Here is a 23,837-nt window from a genome sequence, read left to right as displayed (position 1 = left end):
TATAGCGTTTCACTGTGTAGTGAACTGTATATGGTTGAAGTGACAATAAAAGCCTACTTGACTTGACTTGAGCTACAGATATGGATATAAACTGTACACACAAATGCACACACACAAGAAAAAAAAAATTGGACAAACCAATAAGCTAAATAAGAACAGTATGTCCTTAAAGGACAGGTTGTCCCTATTATGCAAAATTAAATTTTAAGTCATTTTTAGACATGTATACAATCAACTATCATGAAAAATAAACTTTCCCTGCTTTTTATGTAAATTGAGGAGGGAATTGAGGGGATTGTGGGTCGATCACCAGCTTACCTTAGGCTCAACAATTACAGAGCTGCATCTACACATTCTCAGAACTCACATGAAAACCACAAAGTTCTTTTAAGATGCAAAAAAGCCTCTTATTTTTCCGTTTTTCTTTTTTTTAAATCCTTTTCATCCTCTCGTTCCACACCTTCTCCTTCATGTTTTTTCATACTCTTTGATTCTAGTCATTACTGTTCGCTTTCCTGCTTTTCCTCTCTTACTTCAGCATCTTCATCTTTCATCTTTTCTTCTTCATCATATCGTGATTCCCTGCTTCTTCTTCTTCTTCTTCTTAAGAGTTGTGTTTACTGATAAATAGCACTGAGTGGGAAATTTACAGATGGAAAGCTACTGAAGCAGAGGGAGCGAGTGAGAGAGAGAGAGAGAGAGAGAGAGAGAGAGAGAGAGAGAAAGAAGGAATGAATGAGTGGTAGCGTAAATGTGATCCCCATGGGTATTGATTTAAAAGCTCTGTGCTTCTCCCGTGTAGGGGAGCTCACATCTGTCAGTGTCTGTGTGTGTGTGTGTGCGTGTGTGTGTGAGTGAGTGTGTAAGTGTGTGTAAGAGCTCAGAGCTCCAAAATGATCATCCTTCCTGCTGAATGGAGCTTTTGTGCTCAGACACGGTGCAAGTTCACCCCACTCGGAGTGGAAAGGTCACGACTGCCGCTGTTGTTCGCCGCGCTTGAACCTCTGCCAGGATTCGTGGGGAAGTCATGAATAAAGACACCCTTTGGGCTCGTACACATGCACGCATACACACTCGCACAAACAATGCGGATTCTTACATGCTCACAAACACATGCTCTCACTCTGTTACCACCATTTTTGTGTCCAGTCTTTTTGTCGAGACAAATATCACTCATATTATTTTTTTTCTGTGTCTCTTTCTCTTTCTCTCTCTTCTCATCTAAGCATATATTAGTAACTCATCATTAGCAGGAAGGTCTTTCCTCCTGGAGGGTATAAAATCAATAAAATCTCAAATTAACACACACACACACACACAAGCTCCCACCCATACACTCCTACTTAATCCCTTCCGAAGGTTCCTACCATCAGCCCACTAACAAGCTACTGCCCTCTCATCATCCCTCCTCCTGACATCGCAGGGTCTCCGGTGTCACACGGGGTCACAGTTCAAACAGAGATGTAGCACTTAACATTTTTCTATATAGAATTGATTATATTGCATTCCAAGGACCATTAATGGCATCACTTCTGAAAAGTAATGAGATGTGTTTCAAATTAAGTGCTTAAGGAAATATAGAGCAAAAAATACAATCAATTAGAATAAGCATGTTTGGTTTCAGTTGTGTGTTTTTTAGTACAGTGGTACCTCGGCATTCGAACGCCCCTACCCGAATTTTCACATTAAGAACTAAAGTTTTGCAAGTAATTTGCCTTGGTATACAAATCTTTTCTGTTATACGAGCGACCGAGCCAGTCATGCGTACTTCCGGTAGACATGGAAAGTCAAGCGAAGCAAGCTTACATTTTTTTTTGTTTTTGTTTTTTGCATTTTGTGCAAGAATTACAGTAGTGACACTACTGACATAGCACCATGTGTCCCAAGAATGGTAGCAAGGACGATAGAAGAATAAAAAGAAGCCACTTTTAGATTAATTTTTAAAGCAACAAGAATCATAAATTAAGTTAAAGTGAGGTTATTTGTCTATTTATTTTTTATTTTACTTTATTTACAGGTCTTTTCTAAATGTTTTGATTGCTTTTATATGCATAAATATAATAATGTTGAAAATTGCATTTTGCAAAAAGGAATTTTCAAGAACTTATGAACTCGCCCACGTATGCCGAGGTTCGGCTGTATATAGATTTTTATTGTAATTACTAATGGAGTAACAGAATTTTCACAAATATTTGCCTCCAGTTCTTCAGTAATGTCACACAAACATGCTAATTTGGTTCAGGACACTGACTGATGTCGTGTCATCAATAAGCATTAATAAAAACTACACTATCTAGCTGACTGTTAGAGCTATACTTTGTTTGTGGCTCCATCAACCTAAATATGTAGCACAAGGCTGGAATATATAAATACAAAGCTCCCGTAAACTCACGTCACGGTGTATAAAAAGCAAAAATATAAAAAAGTCCTAAACAATGTATGTGATTTAGATTTTTATAAACGTCTGACTAAGTTTAGCTCAGTTTTCATACCAGTTTAAAAGCTTAAATATACTGTAGTTGCAAAGCAGCGATGATCGGGCCCAAGCACCAGCACCATCGCCCAGTACCTCATACTGTGAGTGTGTCACAGGCGGTCCTGACTAATTGTAACAGTAGGCAGCATCCTCACCCGCTATAATATAACTAAGGAAGCCAATTTTCGCCATAAGCTTAAGTGCTCACCACCGCTGAACTGTTTGAGACATCAAAAATCCCTTCGCAATTTTGCATCCTCAATGTCTTGAGATCATATTATCATGGTTTTGCAAGGATTGTATAAATCCCCTTGGAGGAGTATACCAAAATCCATTGGGTTCATTTTGCAAACAACCCAAAATAACTGACTTCCTGTTGAGTAGAGCCCATGACATAGCTTGAAAGTATGATGTTATATGATGAAAAAATTATGAAACAATTGTTGTATATTATGTCAAAAATGATAAAAAAATTGGAAAAAAGGTTTCTGATCAATATATATTCATAATGTTAATAAGAAGTCTGTGTAACTGTATGATTGAGCTGGTTATAATGTTTTATATATACATTAGGTACACCTGTTTGAGAGCTCCTTAACCAAAATATCTAATCAGCCAATCACTTGGTAGCAACCCAATGCCTATAAGCATGTACACATGGTCAAGATGATCTGCTGAGCATCAGAATGGGGAAGAAAGGTGATTTAAGTGACATTGAACAAGGCATGGTTGTTGATGCGGGATGTGCTGGTCTGAGTATTTCCAAACCTGCTGATCTACTGGGAGTTTTACACAGCCATCACCAGTGTTTAAAGAGAACAGTCTGAAAAGAGAAGATATCCAGTGAGTGGCAGTTCTCTGGGGGAAAATGTCTTGTTGATGCCAAAGGAGATGTCTGAGATATAAAGAAGGGCATCTCTGAACCTTGAAGCAGATGGGCTACAGCAGCAGCAGAAGACCACTCCAGGTGCATCTCCTGTCAGCTAAGAACAGGAAACTGAGGCTAAAATTTGCTCACCAAAACTGGACAATGGAAGATTGGAGAACATTTCCTGTTCTGATGAGATTTAATTACAGCTGTGGCATCCAGATGGTCAGAAGGTCAGAATTTGGTCTAAACAACATAAAGGCCTGGGTTCATCCTCCCTTGTATCAACAGTTCCTTGTATCAACAGTTGATGTTGGTGGTGTAATGAGATTGTCTTGAGAGATTGTCAGAGCACACTTAGTACCAACTGAGCATCATTTAAAAGTTAGAGCCTACCTGAGTATTGTTGCTGACCGCATCTATCCCTTTATAACCACAGGATAATACTCCATGTCACAGAACTAAAATCATCTCAAAACTGGTTTCCTGGAGATGACAATGTGTTCACTTTCCTCAAACAACCTTGAGAGAACTCAATCCAATAGAGAACTTTGGAGATGTGGTGGAACGGAAAGATTCTCATCATAGAAGTTAATAGAAGAACAAATCTGCAACTACTGCATCATGATGTCATGTCAATATGGACCAGCATCTGTGATTAATGTTTTCAGAACCTTGTTGAATCTACTGTATGTCATAAAGAATAAAGGTTTTAAAGGAGGTTCAACCCAAGACTAGCAGGGTGTAACTTTTTAAAGTGGCGAACAAATGTGTATTAATACATCCATGTCTATATATGAGTTGAACATCAACAGCATCGACAGTTATATATCTGCAAATTGGGACTTGCAAGACGTCTATTAGTGTAATTATTCCTCATTTACAAATCGATTAACTCCATAGAGGGGCAACAAAAATAATTTTAGATTATTATATTTACACCTACCCATGAGTCACAGGGATTTCAATCAGCCAGAAAATACCCGCTCCAAACTTCATACAATTGTACCGATGTTATGATCATCTCATGTGTTTGTGTGTATGCATGTGTGGGTGAAAGGAAGCGGAGTGTGTGAAGATGGGCTGTAAAGCCTGCGCCGTGTGCTGCCTGGTGTTACTATGGTACATAATCCTGAGTTAGTGCAAACGTCGCGCTACGTCTCTGAGGAATCAGATCCCGGTGATGAACCTGCACTCGGGTTGCGGACTGTTTTCATGGCGCAAAAGGCCACGGCGATTAACAGCGCACAGCCATTTGTACTCACGTGTATAGTTACACAGAGACTGACCTTTTACAGGCACAAACGCTACTGGTTCAAACAGTACAGTACGCTCAGAGGGAGCTGACCATCAGACACGATCTGCCACATGAGCTGAAGATGAACACGACGAAATAAAGTTACTGCACCGTCAGTCTTACTCTCCATAACTCACATTACATACATCATGTCAAGCATGTCTGTCTGTGTCTATGTCTGTCTCTGTTTGTCTGTGTGTATCTACAGTCTTCATTTGGATATTTCATTCCATCTTCTATCTATCTATCTATCTATCTATCTATCTATCTATTCATCCATCTATATACCCCTACATCCACCCATCCTCTCATCTATCTATCTGTCTCGTCTCTAATTCATCCCAAAGGTGTTCTATCAGGTCGAGGTCAGGACTCTATGCAGGTTAGTCTAGTTCTTCCACACCAAACTCGGTCATCCATGTCCTTATGGACAGTCATGTTAGAACTGGAGTGGGGTTGTTTTTTAGGAGTTGTTCTCGGACCTTTACCTCCAGTGAAAGAAACTCTTAATGCTTTGGCATACCAAGACATTTTGGACAATTTCATGCTCCCAACTTTGTGGGAACGGTTTGGGGACGACCTCTTCCTGTTCCAACATGACTGCGCACCAGTGCACAAAGTGCATTTAACACACTCCTAAACTATGTGGAAAGTTAAACCTGCTATCTATCTATCTATCTATCTATCTATCTATCTATCTATCTATCTGGCTACTTCATACTTCTCCGTCTGTATGTCCAACTATATATCTGTCTGTTTACCAATCTACTCTATCTATCTGGTATCTACTGTATGCCCTCATCCATGTCCCTGCCTACGTGCTTCTGTCTTTTTCCTATTATTCTTCATCTCTACATCTATGCCACTGCCTGTCTGGCCTTCCATCGATCAATCTATCCATGGTGATCCATTTCACTGTCAGTCTGTCTGTTGACCTACCTATCTGTCTGTGTTTCTTTCTCTTTATTTGTTTCTCTACTCAATAAATTGCAATCTCTCTCTCTCTGTCTGTCTGTCAGAGTGTGCATTATATCCCCTAAGACAGTGTTTCCCACTGTACTCTCTTGTGTCTCTCTCTCTCTCTCTCTCTCTCTCTCATTAGCACAGGGAGTGAAGGTTGGCTGTGCTTTACGGGCAGTGCAGCAGAGCTTTTGTTTAGCTGCATAGATCGATGTGTAACCCGACACCATGTTCAGGTAATTTACTGATGATTACGGGAGAAAAGCTCCCTGGTGGCGGAGGGGCCGGTCCACAGGGAGAGTCTGAGAAGCTTCACGCAGATGCACACAGACGCTCGGCAGGGTTGGGTGACATCAGCACATTAACACACACACACACACAGAACCACAGCCAAGCCTCTGAGTGGCTGAGTGGCCACATCATCCATTCTTCCAGACCTGATGACCTCATGGAATGTCCACCATACACGTCTTACATCATTCAGCTCGCCACTGTGGGAGGGAAAGTCAAAGTAGGACTGCTTGGGGATATCCATGTATTTGTACACTCTGGAAAGGTGATAGATAAGTAGCTTTATAGACTGATGCTTACAGACAGAAAAGGGCACAGTCAGAGACAGATAAACCAACAGACAGACCTATAGATAGATAGACAGACAGACCACCAGACAGACAGACAGACAAGCAGGCTGACAGAAAGAACGAGACATATCAAGAGAGTAAAAACAGAAGAACCAACAAATAGAGACAGACAAATAGATAGATAGAAAGATAGATAGATAGATTATTAATCGTATTAAATATATATCATATATCATTATATTTGATCAATATATTTCAAATATTAAATTATTTATTTATATTTGTATAAGGAAACGTTGTCAGAGAGAAATAGCGAGAGCACTAACGCAAAATAAAAAAAAGCGAGATGTAGAAAGCCACAGCCACGCGCTCGGTGCTGTAATATCGCGCATGAGCGGTCTGAAGGCTGCCCTGCTGCCTGAACCCAGTGCACACAAGCGAGCTCGGAGAAAAACGGGCTAATCCTCAGTAACAGATGTCTTATTTTTGCAGTGAAAAATCCCCAAGTGGCGGCGCAGGCTGGAGGCCTCGGTGTGGGAAAGGTCAGAACAACGGCGAGGAGGAGGAGGACGATGACGAGCGGCCATACAGGAGACGGGCGGGTGAAGAGCGAAGGCGCTCCTCTCCGCACGCGGGCCTAGCGCCGAGACGCTTCCTCAGATCCCGTGCCAAGAGAGGAGCATCTGGCGAAGAATCAGGGACTGGCATTAGCGAGCTTTAACAGCAGGGAGTCTCCAGATTTGTCCCCTCGAGCAGGGGGATCACACACAGGGGGGGACGCTCCAGGAGGAGGAGACATGAGATGGAGACTTGGCCTGCGCCTCCGAATCCTAGCACTCGAGCTTTTCAGTCATTTACAGTCGTTTTTGAATTTCTGAGTTAAACCACAGCTTGGAGGATTTGAGTTTTTCTGGAAGACATTGTACTTGTTTCGAAATAAAATAAAAAGAACGCAAACGCATGTTGATCAAAAAAATTATAATAATAACATGAGCTGAGTCTCATATTTTAAACGCTGATAATAGATACCAGTTTGGCATCGTGTCATCATGGCATTGTGATCATACCCTCACCTCAAACCACATTCCTCTCGAACTTGTTTAGAAAGATATATAGTTAGCAATAAATCGCCTGGTGTAGTGACTTCACAACGAAAATACCATTAAACCGAAAAAGGTACAAAAGTAATACTTAATTTAATACTTCATTTGCATACTGAAACATGATTGGCTGCTACATTTTATGACATATTAACTCCTGTTTTTTTAAAGGTAGACAACAAAACTGATGCAGTGACGAGGTTTGATTTGAATCACTTCGGACAGTTTTTAATTGATTTGATGTAAAATACACTTCACTTGACTTTAGCTAAACTTAAAAGACTCCCTTATTTCCCTAACGACTAGAATGAGGCCCGAGTGAACTGTATGTCAACATCATGTAAATAAATTTCTATTGAAGTATGAATAGCATTTTAAAAAGTCATTATATCTTAAAGTAACTACATCTTACTTAAAACTTTTATTATTTTTCTTGCAAACAAGTTGTTTTCACTTAGAATTTGGGTGAAGCAGTGAGGAACTTTACGTTTAAAGGGACTCACTATGCAAAAATCACTTTATAATCTTTTTAGACATTCATTCAAAACATGAGCAAAAACCACTTGCTGCCTTTTGTTTTTTTTTTATTTTTGAAACGTTTAAATAAGGCAAGTCGATTTTCCCTCTAATGTGACATCATATAAGACGATACACCCCCCCCCCCACCCCCCCACCCCCCACCCTGTTGCTCAGTTTACACAGTAGATCATTTACACAGGCACTAAAACGACAAAATCTGAAAAGAAGTGAAATAAAGTGAGGCTGAACACTGGATTATACGAGGATTATTTTATCTGGTGAATAAACAGACACACTCTGAGACAGCTGTGTTAATTTGTTAAAACAATAGTAAAATATGGGACCTTTAAGGAAAGTCTCCAGGGTAAAACAGTATCATGAAGCAGGTTTAGAAAACACAGATTGTGCAAAACTTTATAAAAAAAAAATACTGTTATGAATTTTAAACATTTAACACGTTTCCCCCCAGACACTGCATAATTCCATGTGAAAATATCTTCGGCGTACCGTAAATGTGTAAAATTGAAAAAAAAAAAAATATATATATATATATATAAACACAAATGAAGAAATCCATTTTTATAAGCAGGTATGTTTGTACTGGCAGCATATACAAACTCAGTACCTAACAAGTTGTGGCTGACTGTCTGAGCTTAAATTTTTGCTTTAAAAAGTCAAATCCAACACAAAAGCTGTTAAGGCATTTATATTTTCCTGGTCTGCTTTGTGAGACTAAAATAAAGCAACATGTGTCATGTGCCTCCGTTATGTCTGAGCGCTTCTACCTCTGGGAGCGACAGATAAGATGAAGAAATGAGTCAGGGGAACACACACACACACACACACACACACACACACACACACACACGGCACTCTGAGAAACTGATACGCACCGTTACCTACAGCGCAGTGAACCCCAGCATCTGTCCACCCCGCGGAGAAACACCGCAACAGACGGTGTCACTCGTTCATCTAATTATTCTCTCCGTTTCCTTTCATCCGCACTGAGTAGCCCAGTCGTTCTTGAAAATCAAGAGGGAGTGATTTACTCACTTAAATTAATTACTCATTCCTTCAATCCAGTCGGTTGAGCTCAAATGTGTATTATTATTATTATTATTATTATTATACTATTACTACTATTATTATCTAAATAATTCTTTTGACTATGTAAAGCTGCTTTGCGGCAATGAAAATTGCTAAAAGCGCTATACAAATAAAATTGAATTGAATTGAATTGAATTATTATTATTATTATTATTATTATAAAAGTTCAATTTAGCAAACTATCATCAAAAGAATATTACACAATAAAATACAATATAATTTTATTTAAACAGACTAAAAGTAGAATAATGTTAGAGCAGGGTGGACAGGTGGGCTTGTACTGGGAGGGCAAAGTACAGAAAGCGTTCTGCCATAGCATCTTATCAAACAGGAAATAAAACAAAACTACAATGATAAAATCTCGAACATGAACGTGCAGAAAAAAATATATTCTGGAAGTCTGAAAAACACAAACATTTATTCTCTTTATTCTAAATTGTATGTACTCTTTTTTTTCTTTTCTTTTTTTTTACTTAAGTTGCACTTCTAAAGGTTTTCTTCTTATTTAAATTTTTTTTATTAATACTATAGCAAATCATCTACAGCATTTGGAAGATGCCCTACATTCTTGATAAAGACACATCTGTAAGTCACCCTGATCCTGAGTCACTTACAGATGTGTCTCTATCAAGTATTTAAAACCAACGGGGTTGAGAGGTTAATACAAAGAGAGAAAATCCTACCCTACATAGTAAGGTACATAGTTAATCCAAGATAGAACAACTTAAACTCCACTGCACGCTCTTGGAACCATTTATTAAACATAAAAAAAATAATAAATAAATAAAATAAAGCTGCATAAAAATAACTTTGGTAAGACTTTCTCTTTTTCCTAGTAAGGAATTTCTAAATTTTTTCACAAAATCAGCCATAACATTAAAGCCGAATATAGAGTATGTCACTCTTTTGCCACCAAAAGCAGCGATAACCCGTTAAGGCCTGGCCTCCACAGGAAGGTGTGCTCTGTAGGTGTACTGTGGTATCTGGCACCGGTTTCATTATAACAGTTCTGACTCTACTTCTCTTTTTTCCTCAGTACAGGAACCGAGGAACACATCTCTATTCTCTTAGACCTGCCTTTTTTTTTTCATCCATTCTTCCAGCATTTGTGCTGGATCATGCGCTTCAGCCTGATTCGACACCTACAAAGTCATCTAATTAGCGGCCTTAATTAGAGTCAGACGCAAAGCAGAGCGTGAGTGCGCTTGTTATGTCCATCTGGCCTGTAAACACACTAAAAGACTGAGAAGTCTGAGAAGATTTTTTTTCCCCTGAATGACTCGCACTCGGGTCAACACGCACACAAGCACACACACACGCACGCACGCACGTACGTACGCCAACCCATCCATTTTCCACAGAGTCTCAAGAGAAAGGGTCTCCATGGAGACGGCTGGTGACTTAATGGAAAAGCTGTTAATGTGTAACGTAATCCGCTCGGCCGTCGTCAAACTCTCTGCGTGTTTTTTCATCCGCGTTCCAAAGGAGTTTTTCTTCCCGTCTTCAAGACACGAAACGGCCCCTCTATTATCTTGTTAAACAACTCAAAGCAATTATATGCGGCGCGTACGCTACGGGGCCAGCCGCACACATGGACACAATGGACCGTCGGTCCAGCGGCTCAAGCTCTTGAGCTACACCTCCACTATTCTGCTCTCTCTCTGAGACAATAAAGATCGGCTTGACGCAGAAGTGTGACCACTCGCTATGACACGAGCACCATGAGCACATTATGTGTCCAGAGGGGGCGTTCCCAGGTCTAGCAGGGCCTCCGGATTGACCTTGCGCCCGCTAATCTTTCAAAAGGGGGTTTAGAGACACTCAATCGGAGGCTATCGGACAGAGCCTCGTGCATTGCTCCTTACTACAGGTGCTTCTATTGTCCTAGGGCTTCTCTCTATTTCTCTTACTCTCGTTCGTGGTTTGCGGCCCCGCTCCGAGCGCTCATGCTCGAGTCAGGCTGCATCGCACGGCTTGTCAGGCTGAGGTGATGCCCACCTTGAATGAGAACAAAATGAAAGCGCGCTGAGAAGGTCCGAGGGAGGGGTTGGGTTTTTTGCGGGGGGGCGATGGGGGGGGGGGCACACCTTTTGTGTTTGGTGTCAGCTGGGACACACCCTCTATTGTGCAACATTATTAAGGGATCCCTGGGAAACACTGAGCCAGGAACCATGCAACTGCTGGAACAGGTGAGCAAGTAACGGGTTCCTGTAATCCGCAGGGAGGTGGCGCCGACGATTCGGACGCAGCCATAAAACAACAGAGATAATCCCGCTGTTGAAAATACAGTGTGTGTGTGTGTGTGTGTGTGTGCGGGCGGGTGGGTGTGTGTGTGGCTGTGAGAGGCAGGCAGAGAACAACATCCTTTATTAAGTGCTGCTATCAAGGAATCATTTTCAGCAGGCGGTCATGCGTGGCGACATGTGGCACAAGAAATGCATTAGCGCAGGTTGGCTAATGTGGGAATCTAATGTAGTGCGAGATGCCAGCATGCTGCTGTTCATCAACACCTGGACAAGAGAGGACAGAGAGGCAACTGGGGAGAGTGTGGATAAAGAGCAAAGCCCCCACATTACGGAGAAAGAATGAATGAAAGAGAGAGTGTGAGAGAAGTTTCAGTCCACCTGCTTCATGCAAACTTTGAATGTGTGCATATATAAATCTACGCTTTACATAATTTAGCTCTACTTTAAAGAGAGGAAAAAAATCAAGCATGATGGAATAACGATACACGCTCACCTTAAATCAGACCACATTAAAATGTAAACGAAGGAAAATTGGTCAAATCTCATGGAAGGACAAAGACTTATATTATCATTTACAACTTCAGGTTCAAGTTATTGGGGAATAAGACCACTACAGGAACATATACAGCATCAGTATGTAGTGGCACTTTTGGTTTTTCACCAACAATGACAAAAAATATTAGGCCAATGATTAATTCTTCCTTTAGCACTGGCTAAGTTTCTGAATCCTTTAAACTAACGGTGATCGAACCCCCGATTAAATAAACGCGACCCTGTCAACTGACCAACTATAGGACATTATTAAACCTCCTCTTTACCGCTAAGTTACAGCACAGCTGTTATGCTGTAGGTGAGAAGTGGCTCAGTGGTTAAGGCATTGGACTATGGATCGGAAGGTCCCAGATTCAAAACCCAACACCTCTGTTGGGACAGGGGTGTCTGCCAAATGACGTAAATGTATGCTTATACTTACACATAAGAATAACATTAATTAAATCCTAAAGTCAGGAATTAGGCCTCGTCACAATACTAAAACAGCACTGGTTAAAGTGGTAAATGACTGACTACTGGCCTATTACTGGAATTAAATTTTTAATCTTATATCTGGATGCTTGTAAAACTCCTTCGTAACAATGATCTCAGTCAAAAGCATGATGTGAATCAAAGTTAAGTGAGTAGAATTTGGGAAATTAATTACAGACTGTTTCTTTACTAAAATGTAAACGGGAAAGCAATGTGCGTATTGATTTCTTTTCCCATCCAGGATTTCGTACTTAAAGCCTAATCGCAAATAGTCATTGTAAAACATTTCTCAGGTAAAAAAAAATTAAATAAATCATCAGCATCATCATCACCATCCTGGAGTTAGCTTTGTTCCGCTATAATAAATGAACCCACTCCCCCTCGAGGCACGGCTCTTTCATTATGTTAATTAATTCACGTGGTGCGATGTAGGACACGCTTTCCTATTCACACGGCGTCGGAACAGAGTGCAGATCATTGCCAAACCCGACGTTAGAGGGCCAGGAACCCACGCTGGGTAAAGTCCCTGTCTGTTCATAAACAGCGGCTCATGTGGGAGTGTCAGACGATGTCCCGGGACAAAATGTGTGAGATCTGGGGCAATCTATTTGAATTCCCAATGAGCAACACTGCTGCAATCTGTGGTTACATCACTCGCTGTGTGCTTGTTATTGTGACCAGGATTGCAGGGATTAACCAGCATTGCATTAATGTAGTTTTATGATTGGACACTGTATTTGGAAAAAAGATGAACGAGAGCTACTCAAGTAGAGCTTCATTCATTTTTATCTTCTTTTAAAAAAAAAAATTAATAGACATTTTAAACTGTACTTGTGATGTATGGGACAGAAAAATAAAAACTGTATAATTCAGTCTAACCTCTACATCAGATTAGGCTGGCATTCTCTGTGAACCGGGATTACCCGGGATTACACACAAAGACTGAAGCACTCACTGCGTGTACAAGCTGATAAAGGTGGATAAGACGTGACGTCTAAGAGAGGTTTATGAAGAATATTTATGCTTGTGCAACTTATGTCCTGCAATATGTAGGTGGGTCTGTGTATCTTCTGTACTACACCAGTCAGTTAGTGTCACTCACTCTACAGTACATACATTATTGTTCGTTTGGGGGAAAACAAGCACAAATGCGCAAACATAAATGGATTCATTCAAAAACATGAAACAAAAAGACATATTTGGATGTTTATTTCATACATCGTAAAAAGTGCAATAACTGCACCGTAATAAATCTTCATACTGTATGTGTGGGGAAAAAAAAGTGTTTGTCCTGTCATCTGGACATTACAAGGTACCACATTTCCACAGACATCCCTTGCGAGAAGTCCATCAGAGCAAAAACTGATCGTGCTCTCTGGGTGGGAGGGGCATACTTGATCTCCCATGCCAATCACAGTGACACTAGGCAATAATGAATAGCCGTGAATTCATGTAGTTGGAAGAGGGTGGATAGCACTTACCTGTTGAGTGCTTCAACAGGCTGAAAAGATGACATAATCTGTGTTGCTTACTTTCTCCCTGTCTTTGCAATATTATATTGGTGTTTTAAATGCTTGTTTTATATATTTTATTGTTTATGTATAAATTTACCATGTGTATTTTGTAGTATTACGATTTGATGATTTTAATGTGTCGTTATTCTTATGCATTGTTATTGTTAATTGTTTTTTAGGGTGACATTTTATTGTCCAGGGACTGCAGATGCAAATTCTGGTACACTTACTGATATGTGAGTAAATGTACAGTACAATGTCCCTGTCGAGTACATTAACAAATAAATAAACATGCTATTGATAAAAGGCCGATGGGTCGGAATTAGCAGGTGACCAAAATATGGAGCCAAGAATTCTGATGTAAATTTTTGTAAATTTTTTATACAATGTTCAGGAAATGAGTTATGATATCTCAGTTCAGGTAAATATATGTAAATATATGTAAACTATGTAAATAATAATTACTCATTTCATTTAGTCATTTGCATTGTACAGCATGACTGGTTGGGCAAATTGCATACATTTTTTATTTTATTGGTGTATTATTATTTTTGATTAACTTTTCCTGGATAAGAAAAAAAGCTTAGCTTTATTGCAATATCTGTATCAATGTGGGAAAACTCCTTGTAGTGATATCTTATTTGGCAAAAGTAAAAAAAAAAAAAAAAAGAAAAAAAAAGATTCTGGTTGTTGAACAGCAAAAGAGAAGAAGGATGTGGTGTTGAAAATAATGGCCAAGGCGTTTTGGAAGGACACCTGTCCTATACTGGCCCGTTTTGGCAGCCAGCGCTGGTGAGAGGAGAACGGATAATTACAAACTGCAGGGAGGCCGGGGGAGCAACCTGTTCCTCCTCTGTCTTCCAACAGCCCCTTGTCGCCAAACACACACCAGTCTCTCTACACCTCCCTCCATCTCCTCCAGCGTACAACGATACTATGATGAGATCTATTTACACAACATATAACACAGTGTTGAAACTGTTTAAATCATCATTTCACTCTAACTGCCTATGAAACAAATACTCAATGCTTTCTTGTGCTGGTGTCCATTATAGACATTTGGTACATACAGTACTAACAGATTTTTTAATATTTGTATTTTTCAGATCTTATTAACTGTATACCTAAAATTAGCCCAAAACTTTCGTAATCATAATACACAGGACATTTCTTTTGTTGTTACGGTGTTGTTTGTTTTGTGGAAAACACAAATGATGCTTTGTTTACTTTGATACCTAATTATGCTTTGTTCATATAAATTGTTTTATTCATTTATTTATTTATTTATTTATTTTTAACTAGCTACTAGCTAAACTGTAGGTTACTTCAGCTAAATAAATATAACCATGCAATTACATTCTTAAATATTAAAAACTAAAACAGAATATACTATAACATGCAACCTATGTATTTATTCTATAGTGTGTCATACTGTGATGATTATATTATGATATAATCAGTACATTATTATAACACAATATAAAAGCTAGAACAGTAGCAGAATATACTGCAAAAAATAACATCTTAGCAAGTTAAATATTCTTGAATCTATCCAAACTTGTCTATAATTTCTTATAATAAATTAATATCAAACCAAATATAACATTTTTAGGCTTATAGTCATTTCTAGTTAAATGTTACAAAAATTGCTAACTATTTCTTATAATATATAGTTATTATATTTGATATTATATTTAGTTTGCTCGAAAACTTATTTTAAGAAATTATAGATATAGATTTGGGTAGATTCACTTGCTAATATCCCTCCAACACTAATCTGACCAATCTGAGACTTGTCTGAGTGGGCGTGGCTTGCTATTCTAATAAGCACACTTGATTGACATCCCTCTCTCCAAGCCTCCCAGCTGCTGTGCCACTGAAGCAGAACTAAACTCACAGTGGCACAATCAGCAGGATCGTTCAATCAATACAAAATGTCCCAAAGTACACAATTAGAGATTATCGTAGACGCTTGCTCTCAATCATTTCAATTTTTATGTCTTTTATTCTTAGATTTATTTACTCAGATCTAGAGAGAGAGAAAGAGAGAGAGCGCGAGAGAGAGAGAGCTCAACCCTAAACATACTGTATACACACGATGAAAGCTGTTTGGGTGGGTCAGGTTTATCCAAGCTTAGCCTGACGTACTTATCATCAAAATGGTCACAAAAAGACATAAGAATATATACTCTTTGGAGTGTCTTTATACTGAAAGAAAATGCTAAATCTCTGTCCCTGCAGAATATAATGAAAGCTTTACCAACATGGGAAAGTTTTACAGGTCAGAGGGCGGAATCGTTCCAGACGCGTCCATGATTAGTCTGTGAAATTTTTTACAAAGCAAATCTAATCAAAATGGAGTTTTAGACCAGTTTCAGAATCTCTACACAGACTCCTTGTGCAATTTAATATATTACGCAGTTTAATCAGTGTTTAGTTGGTCGATTCAATTTGTTAATTGGGCAGTTTACAATTCAGATTAGATTCAGACGTTTTAAAATTTTCAGGTAAACTTTAGACAAACATTAAATGGTCTAAAATCGGAAAAATCCTTCTGAACACCACAGCTTCTTCTTTTATTTTTTATGGGCAGTTGGAACAACACTACCACCTACTGGACTGGAGTGTGGCTCAGAAGATTGGGAGAAAAAATTATTGTAATTTAATATTTTATTTATATATTTATATATTTTTAACTATTTACTTATATTTGTTAATTTTGTTTAATCTTTAATGTTTTTACCCAAATGACGACGGGGTTCCCTGTTGATTCTGGTTCCTCTTAAGGTTTCTTCATAGTGCCACCTTAGGGAGTTTTTCCCTGCCACCATCGCCTTCGGCTTGCTCATCAGGGACAATCTGATATTTCTGATTTATACATTCTTAAAAGCGCTATACAAATAAAAGAGAATTGAACTTAAATAAGTTATATGAGAAATGACATTTATACTAATCAAAGCACAAGTTACACAGCATTTCAATGCTTATTCGGTACTGTACGTTGGTTTCAGTCTTTTGAAACCTGTAAGAAATAATGTTGCATAAAACAATACAGAATATAAAGATAAGTGCTACTGAATCGAAGCAATGTCTAAAAGCAATGTTCAAAAATTTTATCATATCGATGGTTTACCTAACATTTTCTGTCTAGTTCTTAAATCTCTCAATGGTCCAACACATCTATACACACACAGCTGACTGATACACAACCTTCCAAATCCAGTGCTAGCCATTTTCTTATTCCACGCATAAAAATGTAATAACTCCTTTTGTTTCATTTTATCATTTATTATAATGCACTGATCCCCAGTAGGTCATATAACTGATTACCGTCACATGCCTGAGGAGCGAGCCACACGCCCGGCAGCAGACATGTTGACCTTTATGAGGCGTCGTTTTTGAGTTGCGCGACTCGTACCTGAGAAATCATTTACTTGTGATAGACTGCCTGAAATTCATTAGTGGGTCGAGTAAACTCTTCCTTGTCCGCGTTCAATCGGTGTCGGCAAACGTAATAAAGCTGAAAGCGTGGCCAGTGTTTGCTGTGTTAATGTTTGCATGATGCAATAAAAAGTGCACCTCACCAGCTCCCAGATAAAGCCTCTCTGTGTCAGGGTAAGAAGCTTAATAATAATAATAAAAAAAAAAAAAGGCTGATAGTTTAAGTTTGCTTTTCCATTGTGAGGGAGGTGAAGCTTTTAATCACCTAAGTGATTTTGTTTTCACATTACAAAAAGATATTAAATAAAACCATTAGATTGTACAGATCAGATGGAAAAATGATGGAAAAATTTGGTTGTTGTAGGGTTATTTATCAGCATGAATCAATGCCCAAGTGAAAAGTTAGCTCTTATAAATTAGTTGTATCTGATTATCTGTGGCCATGCTGAAGACATTAGTGGTGAGTTACTATACAGTATACAGTATCATTAATATTTACTAAAGACTGTTTGTCTTATATTAACAATGTGATTTTATCCACAGAAAGACGTACAATACCATACCGTTGAGGATGTCTTTGAGACGTCTGAACCAGATTTCGCAGTGATCCACACTCAGGTTGTCCAGGTGGATGGTGTCATCTTTGAGTTTAGCTCCTTTACGCTTGCAGAAGAACAACGTGAGGCCGAGGAGGGTGCCGCCGCTCTGCTGACCGGCCGAACGCCGCCGTTTCACCTTCACCACGAACACGTCCTTCAGCTCCACAAAGTCCTCTACGGCCTTCTTTTGTGAGGCCTCACCTACACAAGTACACAGACACATGAGTAGATTGTTATAGTTATATTATATTGTTATATTAACAAACAATTTACCAGAGGATGGGCTACAATATGGACTGGATAAAAAAATTATACGATTTTATGTGTTTAATAATATGGCATATGTGGTAGTAGACGTCTCCTTTTTTTTTTAAAGATCTAAATATCAATACAACCGAAATCTTTTAAAGGTCACATATTTTACTATTTCTGTAACTAGCTGACACAGATCTCAAAGCTCCTTGAAAGTGTGTGTGTTGATGCTTCAGCTGAAATACCCCTTAGATACCCCTGCAATTTTCATTCCCCCGCTTCACTCCTCCTCCACATGCGCCATTTCAGTGTCTATTTAAAGAGCTACTGCTGAACCACATCCCACCAGAGAACCACTGAGATGAGAACAATGTTGTGGGAAAGTCTTATCTTATATGAGGTCACAATAGGGAAAACAATCTAATTGGTTTGTTTAAGCCCAGACAATACAAAAAAACGTAAATAAATCAATCAATCAATAAATAAAAAGACAACTCTGGAAATGTTTTTGACTTATAATATTTTATTTGTTGGTCTGAATGTCTAAAAATGACTGAAAAGTGACTTTTGCATAATAGGTCACCATTAAGCTCATCAAACACTGCACTGCTTTAGAAATCTTGGAATTGCTTGCAATTACTTTAATTCCGTGTTTTTTTTTAATTTATTTTATTTAATCAGTTGTTAAATTTTGTAAGAGTGTACACGCTTTCTATGTTCACCCATTCTATGTTTAGCAGTGTTGGGGGACGTTACTTTTAAAGTAACTAATTATATTACAAAATTATTGTCATTAAAAAGTAATCAGTTACATTACAGAGTTATTATACAGACCTTTATACTGTAATTATTCTACCATCATCACTCGGCGAAGTTCGGCCCATAATCTGTTAACTACTAATACTCCTACGCGGTTTTGCGCGGTGACTGTAAGTACGGGTAATCACGATTCACCGCGGGTTTTTGAGATAGGGGTATAACAGCAGGAATACCAGAGGGGGGGGGCGGATTATCGGTGGCGGGGCTTGTGGGACGACTTACACACACACACACACTAATGGAATCACTGCTGTCTGGATTACGGATTACATAAATTGACTGAACAATGGAATACACTTTTGAAAATATAACTAAATACCTAAGGACTTAAATGGTGGACCTAACACGTTAGATTACTCGTTACATCAAAAAGTAATCCAAGTAACTTTGTAACGCGTTCCACCCAACACTGGTGTTTGGCAATCCAGTAACATTGTTCCACAGTGCTGTTGTTCCACACATCTTTTTGTGTTTGTTCAAGTGTGTATCTTGTGTTCTTCTGCTGTCATTACAACCTTATCTTCCCCACATGTCCGCATGTTGTCTTTTAATGTTGTTTTGTTTTTGGGTGGTGTTTTAGGTTAAATGAAATCTTCCTCTGAAAGCCGTGTGCTTCATATAAGCAAGCGCGATAAAACACAATAAATGCTCAAGGCGAGGTTTAATCCACTGTCAACCCAGCAGGGTTAAAATGAACTGACACAGTGTGCAACTGCATTCCTGTTAATTCAAGGAAAAAAGTTTAGACGTTTTTCTACGGGTCAATACATTTTTTTTGAAAAACTCATTAAACTCTGTGCCATGTGACTTGGCATGCATGATGTGGGAGCGTACTAGTATAAAATACTGTATGTTTAAGCTGCTATTTACTATGTTATTCCTGTTCAGGAGAGGAACCTCATGGCATGAGCGGTGACATCGTCCCTAAGAGCTAACACACTGGGATACTTTTCTGCTCAACGTGGTTGTAAAGTGCGATTATTTAAACTAGAAGCTTATGAGCTTGACACAGTCTGGTTACTTTCTTCTTGTCTCTCTCATCAACAAAACATTTCTGCACCTACTGTAGCACAGGAGATCAGGAAAATAGGGTGTGAATAATTCTGGAAATGCCATTTTTTGTTCAAATCTAAATAAAAGATGAGTAATCAATTTTTCCACAATGATGCGTCTTGTACATCGTCTTATTATCCTCTGTGAGACGGCTGTGTCATTTTTAATCAAGAAAAAACTTTGCTGGTTGAATAAAATTAACTTTAAGTCAGATTTTTGCATATGAATCATTTTGGGCTTGACTGTATATAAAGTGTGTACATGGAACGTCTGTTCTTTACACTTTCTTTCTCTCGGGATCACTGGGAGATAGCAACTCTATTTCCGAATTTCTCTCTACTTAAAACTTTTTTTTGCTTATTTTTATGATCTATTTTTCTTTTGATTTCTTTTGATTCGTCTCTCTGCTTCTCGCCCTTTCCTCATGTGAAAGCCCGTCTTCATTAGCAGCGCCGCGGCCGTGCCCCATGTTTCAGAACATTAACTAGCCTCTCACATTACTGCACAGGACCCCTGCCGCCATCTGCTCTTCTCCGTCAGTCCCCCTGCTCCACCGATCCCTCCATTTATTTAACTCCGGAGTGTCCCTTCATCGAGGGACAAAAACACCCGGAGTCAATTTCATTAGTGCGAATGAGGGATAATCTCTCCCGATAGAGCTTTTTTCCTGAACCGCAGACTGGCCCGTGGTCTTAAACAGGGAAAGAGAGAGAGAGAGAGAGAGAGAGAGAGAGAGAGAGAGGGCTCAGAGGGACCCTGGGTAAGAAAGGAGGAGGGTAAGAAAGGAAGGAGGAAAAGGGGGATCAGGGGATCGGGACGGGGCCGATGCAGTAAGCCAGGTTGCTGTCCGAATCAATCTTGGCACATCTGCCTGATGCAGAGCGTAAACGGGATTAGGGTTCGACTTGATGCCACTTGATGCTAATTGCGTTGCGGCTCCTGCACATGTTCGCGTCTTCACAAGGTTGATAGAGAGATTTCACGTAAGAGAGACAGACATGGCTCGTCAGAGTATTTTATAATGAGGAGCTTAATTAGTGGCCGTGGTTAAACGAGGGGAAGAAAGGGGCTTTAAACGAGTCAATGTTGCTGAAAATGAGGACACGTCCTGACTTTGCTAAGTGACAGGACTTTCTAGAGTAGAGCTATCACAGGTAAATCTGATCCCACCATTTTAATTACATATTATAATATTTTAATAATAGCTACGCTATCCATCTGCTAGGGCTAGTCGTAGCCAGATATCTATTAGCTTCGCTAAGGATGATATTACTTCTGGAGCAGAAGCTATCAATACAAGATCTAGCAAGCTAGCTTATGTGTCTTTTATTGTGGAATACAAATCATTAGCCAAGTTCATTAGTGAAAACGTTTTTTTTTTATTTTGCACTGAATGTTGCATTTTATTTTATGAACTACTAGCATAAGTACCTGTCCCTGAAAAGTAAAGAGTTTGTAGAAAAAGTTAAAAGCTTCAAGCTGAAAAATAAGCTAATCAGCATTAGCACATAACGTCCCTTCTACTCAACATTTTCATTTTATTTATAGCGCAAGGTTGAGTTTTCATAGTGTACGTACCATTTTTTCGGAGTGAGCCATGATAAGTCACTCTGCGGTGTGTGTGTGTGTGTGTGTGTTGAGGATTTTGGTGTATTGTGCATACTCTGTCTATACACAGTAAACTATTGCGTTAATTAAGTGATGAGTGATGCGTATACTGTAGCTACGGCCACCTCAAGGGAAAAAAGTGTCATTTTTGTCCAAAAAACGCTAGAAGCTGTGATGTAATCTGGCACAAAACTGATCAGAACTTACCGTCTAGTCAACATTTTGATTTCATGGAGCAGGTTTAACTTAACTGGAGCAGGTTTAACTCAACTGGAGCAGGTTTAACTTTTGTCTGATGCTGTGACCAAATCTGGCTGGACAGACATATAGACAGAAAGATTTCTGACACTCGTTTCTGGTCCTCCAATGTATGAAACAAAAAAGTGGCATTGAAAGAGCAAGTTCTGATCAAAGGACAGACAAAACCTTTCTTTTTCTTATATATATAACGAACCTAAAAATGGTTGGCTACTGTAGGTCTACTTGTGAACGGGGTTCAGCCTGTCTTTCTACAAAGCCCTAATGATCTCCATCCCTCCACTACCGCCTTTCATTTTCTCTGTGTACCTTTCCATCACCTTCATTTGTTATTCCCTCTCTTTCTTTCTCTCTCTCCGAGTTGTTGCTTATTCTTGCTTACGATCCCCTTTTTTTTTTTACCTCCATTGTCTTGTAATCACATGAGTCACTTTGTGCCTCCATTATTAGTCATTGCTTTTTAAGGGGCCCGAATGATGCAACCTTTCGCGCCGGTGAGGCGGCGAGCTGACCGCAGGCAAAACGAATCCCCCGACGTGGCCCTCTGCTGATCTAACTGCAGCTTTGATATATGGGCTCTAAGTGTATGCACACACAAAAGTGGACTCATCAGTAAACTGTGTGTTCGGGAAAGCAAAAAGGCGATCTGAAAAAATACGGCTGCTCAGCGTCTTACCAAAGTACCACACGCGACACTTTTGAGCGTCTGAAACTCGAAGGTCGACGTCGGCGGAGTTTCGCTTTATAACTGCAGCAGAACAGAATAAAAGCTGGGGAACAAATATTTATCCATAGATACATAGACGGTCTGCTGCTTAGCGACTAACCCCAATGCTACAGTAAGTCGCCAGATTAGCACTAATACGTTTAGGAGTGTTCATTTCGGTATGGGTTTATATCAAGGTACAAGTGACTTATAACAAGAAGCAGAGTGGGATTTGAACTCAAGACCTTGCAGTCAGTTGCATGAGTTCTTCACTGTTACGCCAACAATAGCATTCATTACTCATGTATCAGCAACAGCATTCGGATGAGCTCAGAAGTATGGAAACATGGGGAAACATTTATCTACTGTAACTTCTCTTTTTTCAGCACATTGCTGTTATTTCTACTGTCGACTTTATTTTTTTAAATGACACAACTTTACCAAGCGTTTAGGTGATCTCTGATCACAGGTATTCATGTTTTTATTTTCTGACCACTTGTTTGATTTCTTCCACATAGTTGAGAGTTCAGCACTATCCTTAATGTTTTAATAATCCATAATCTAATTACAGTATTTTTTATTGACCTTTAATTAGTAATTTGCTTCTGAAACAACCTTAAACTTTGAGCTTGTTCATAACATTTACTCTGTGTCACTATGTACTGTATGTGGCTTATATCCTCACCTTCTACCTGGCCATAAACATGTACTGTAAATATCATGCTTATGATCAATCTGTCATCGTCTATACCAGGAGACAGGGTGCAGCCAGGACAGGGTGCCAATCCATCGCAGGGCACACACGGTACAGGTAATAAGAGAACACCAATCAGCTCAACCTGCCTGTATTTGGACTCAAGTACTGAGGAAACTTCATGCACGCAGACCCTGAGGTGGGAATCGAACCCAGAAACTGAAGGTGCAAAGCGAGAGTGCTAAGCACTAAGCCACTGTAACGGATGCTTATGATCAAATTTAAAGTAAAATAATTTAAGGTTTATTTTCAAACTTAAATAATTCTTTTGATTGTGTAAAGCTTTTTGCCACAAAGACAGATGTTAAAAGCGCTAGTGTGGTGTAGTGGTTAGCACTGTCACCTTGCACCTCCAGGGTCCGGGTTTGATTCCCTGCCAGGCTCGATTCCCGTCTCTGTGTGCATGGAGTTTGCATGTTCTCCCCGTGCTTGGAGGGCTTCCTCCGGATACTCCGGTTTCCTCCCACAGACCAAAGACATGCAGGTTAGACTAACTGCCATTCCCAAATTGCTCGTAGTGTGTGAGTGAATGTGTGTGTGCCCTGCGATAGATTGGCACGCTGTCTAGGGTGTACCCTGCCCTGTGCCCTAAGCCTCCTGTGATAGGCTCCATGTTTCCGCGACCCAGAATACAGGATAAAGCGGTATAGAAGATG

At 39.5% G+C, this 23,837-nt stretch overlaps 1 protein-coding gene across 2 annotated transcripts in view; it reads right to left on the bottom strand.

Moving 5' to 3' along the window:
* cerkl (ceramide kinase-like) overlaps positions 1 to 23,837 on the bottom strand; it is an 85,314-nt gene that overhangs the window by 46,491 nt on the left and 14,986 nt on the right. For both annotated transcript variants that reach the window (XM_053496153.1, XM_053496154.1), the window contains exon 2: positions 17,696 to 17,932. In XM_053496153.1, the coding sequence (XP_053352128.1) occupies positions 17,696 to 17,932 (237 nt within the window). The remainder of the gene's footprint in view (positions 1 to 17,695; positions 17,933 to 23,837) is intronic.

This window comes from Clarias gariepinus, chromosome 5, assembly GCF_024256425.1.
Source record: "Clarias gariepinus isolate MV-2021 ecotype Netherlands chromosome 5, CGAR_prim_01v2, whole genome shotgun sequence".
NCBI classification, from domain to species: domain Eukaryota; kingdom Metazoa; phylum Chordata; class Actinopteri; order Siluriformes; family Clariidae; genus Clarias; species Clarias gariepinus.
This window is presented reverse-complemented; position numbering and strand designations above follow the sequence as displayed.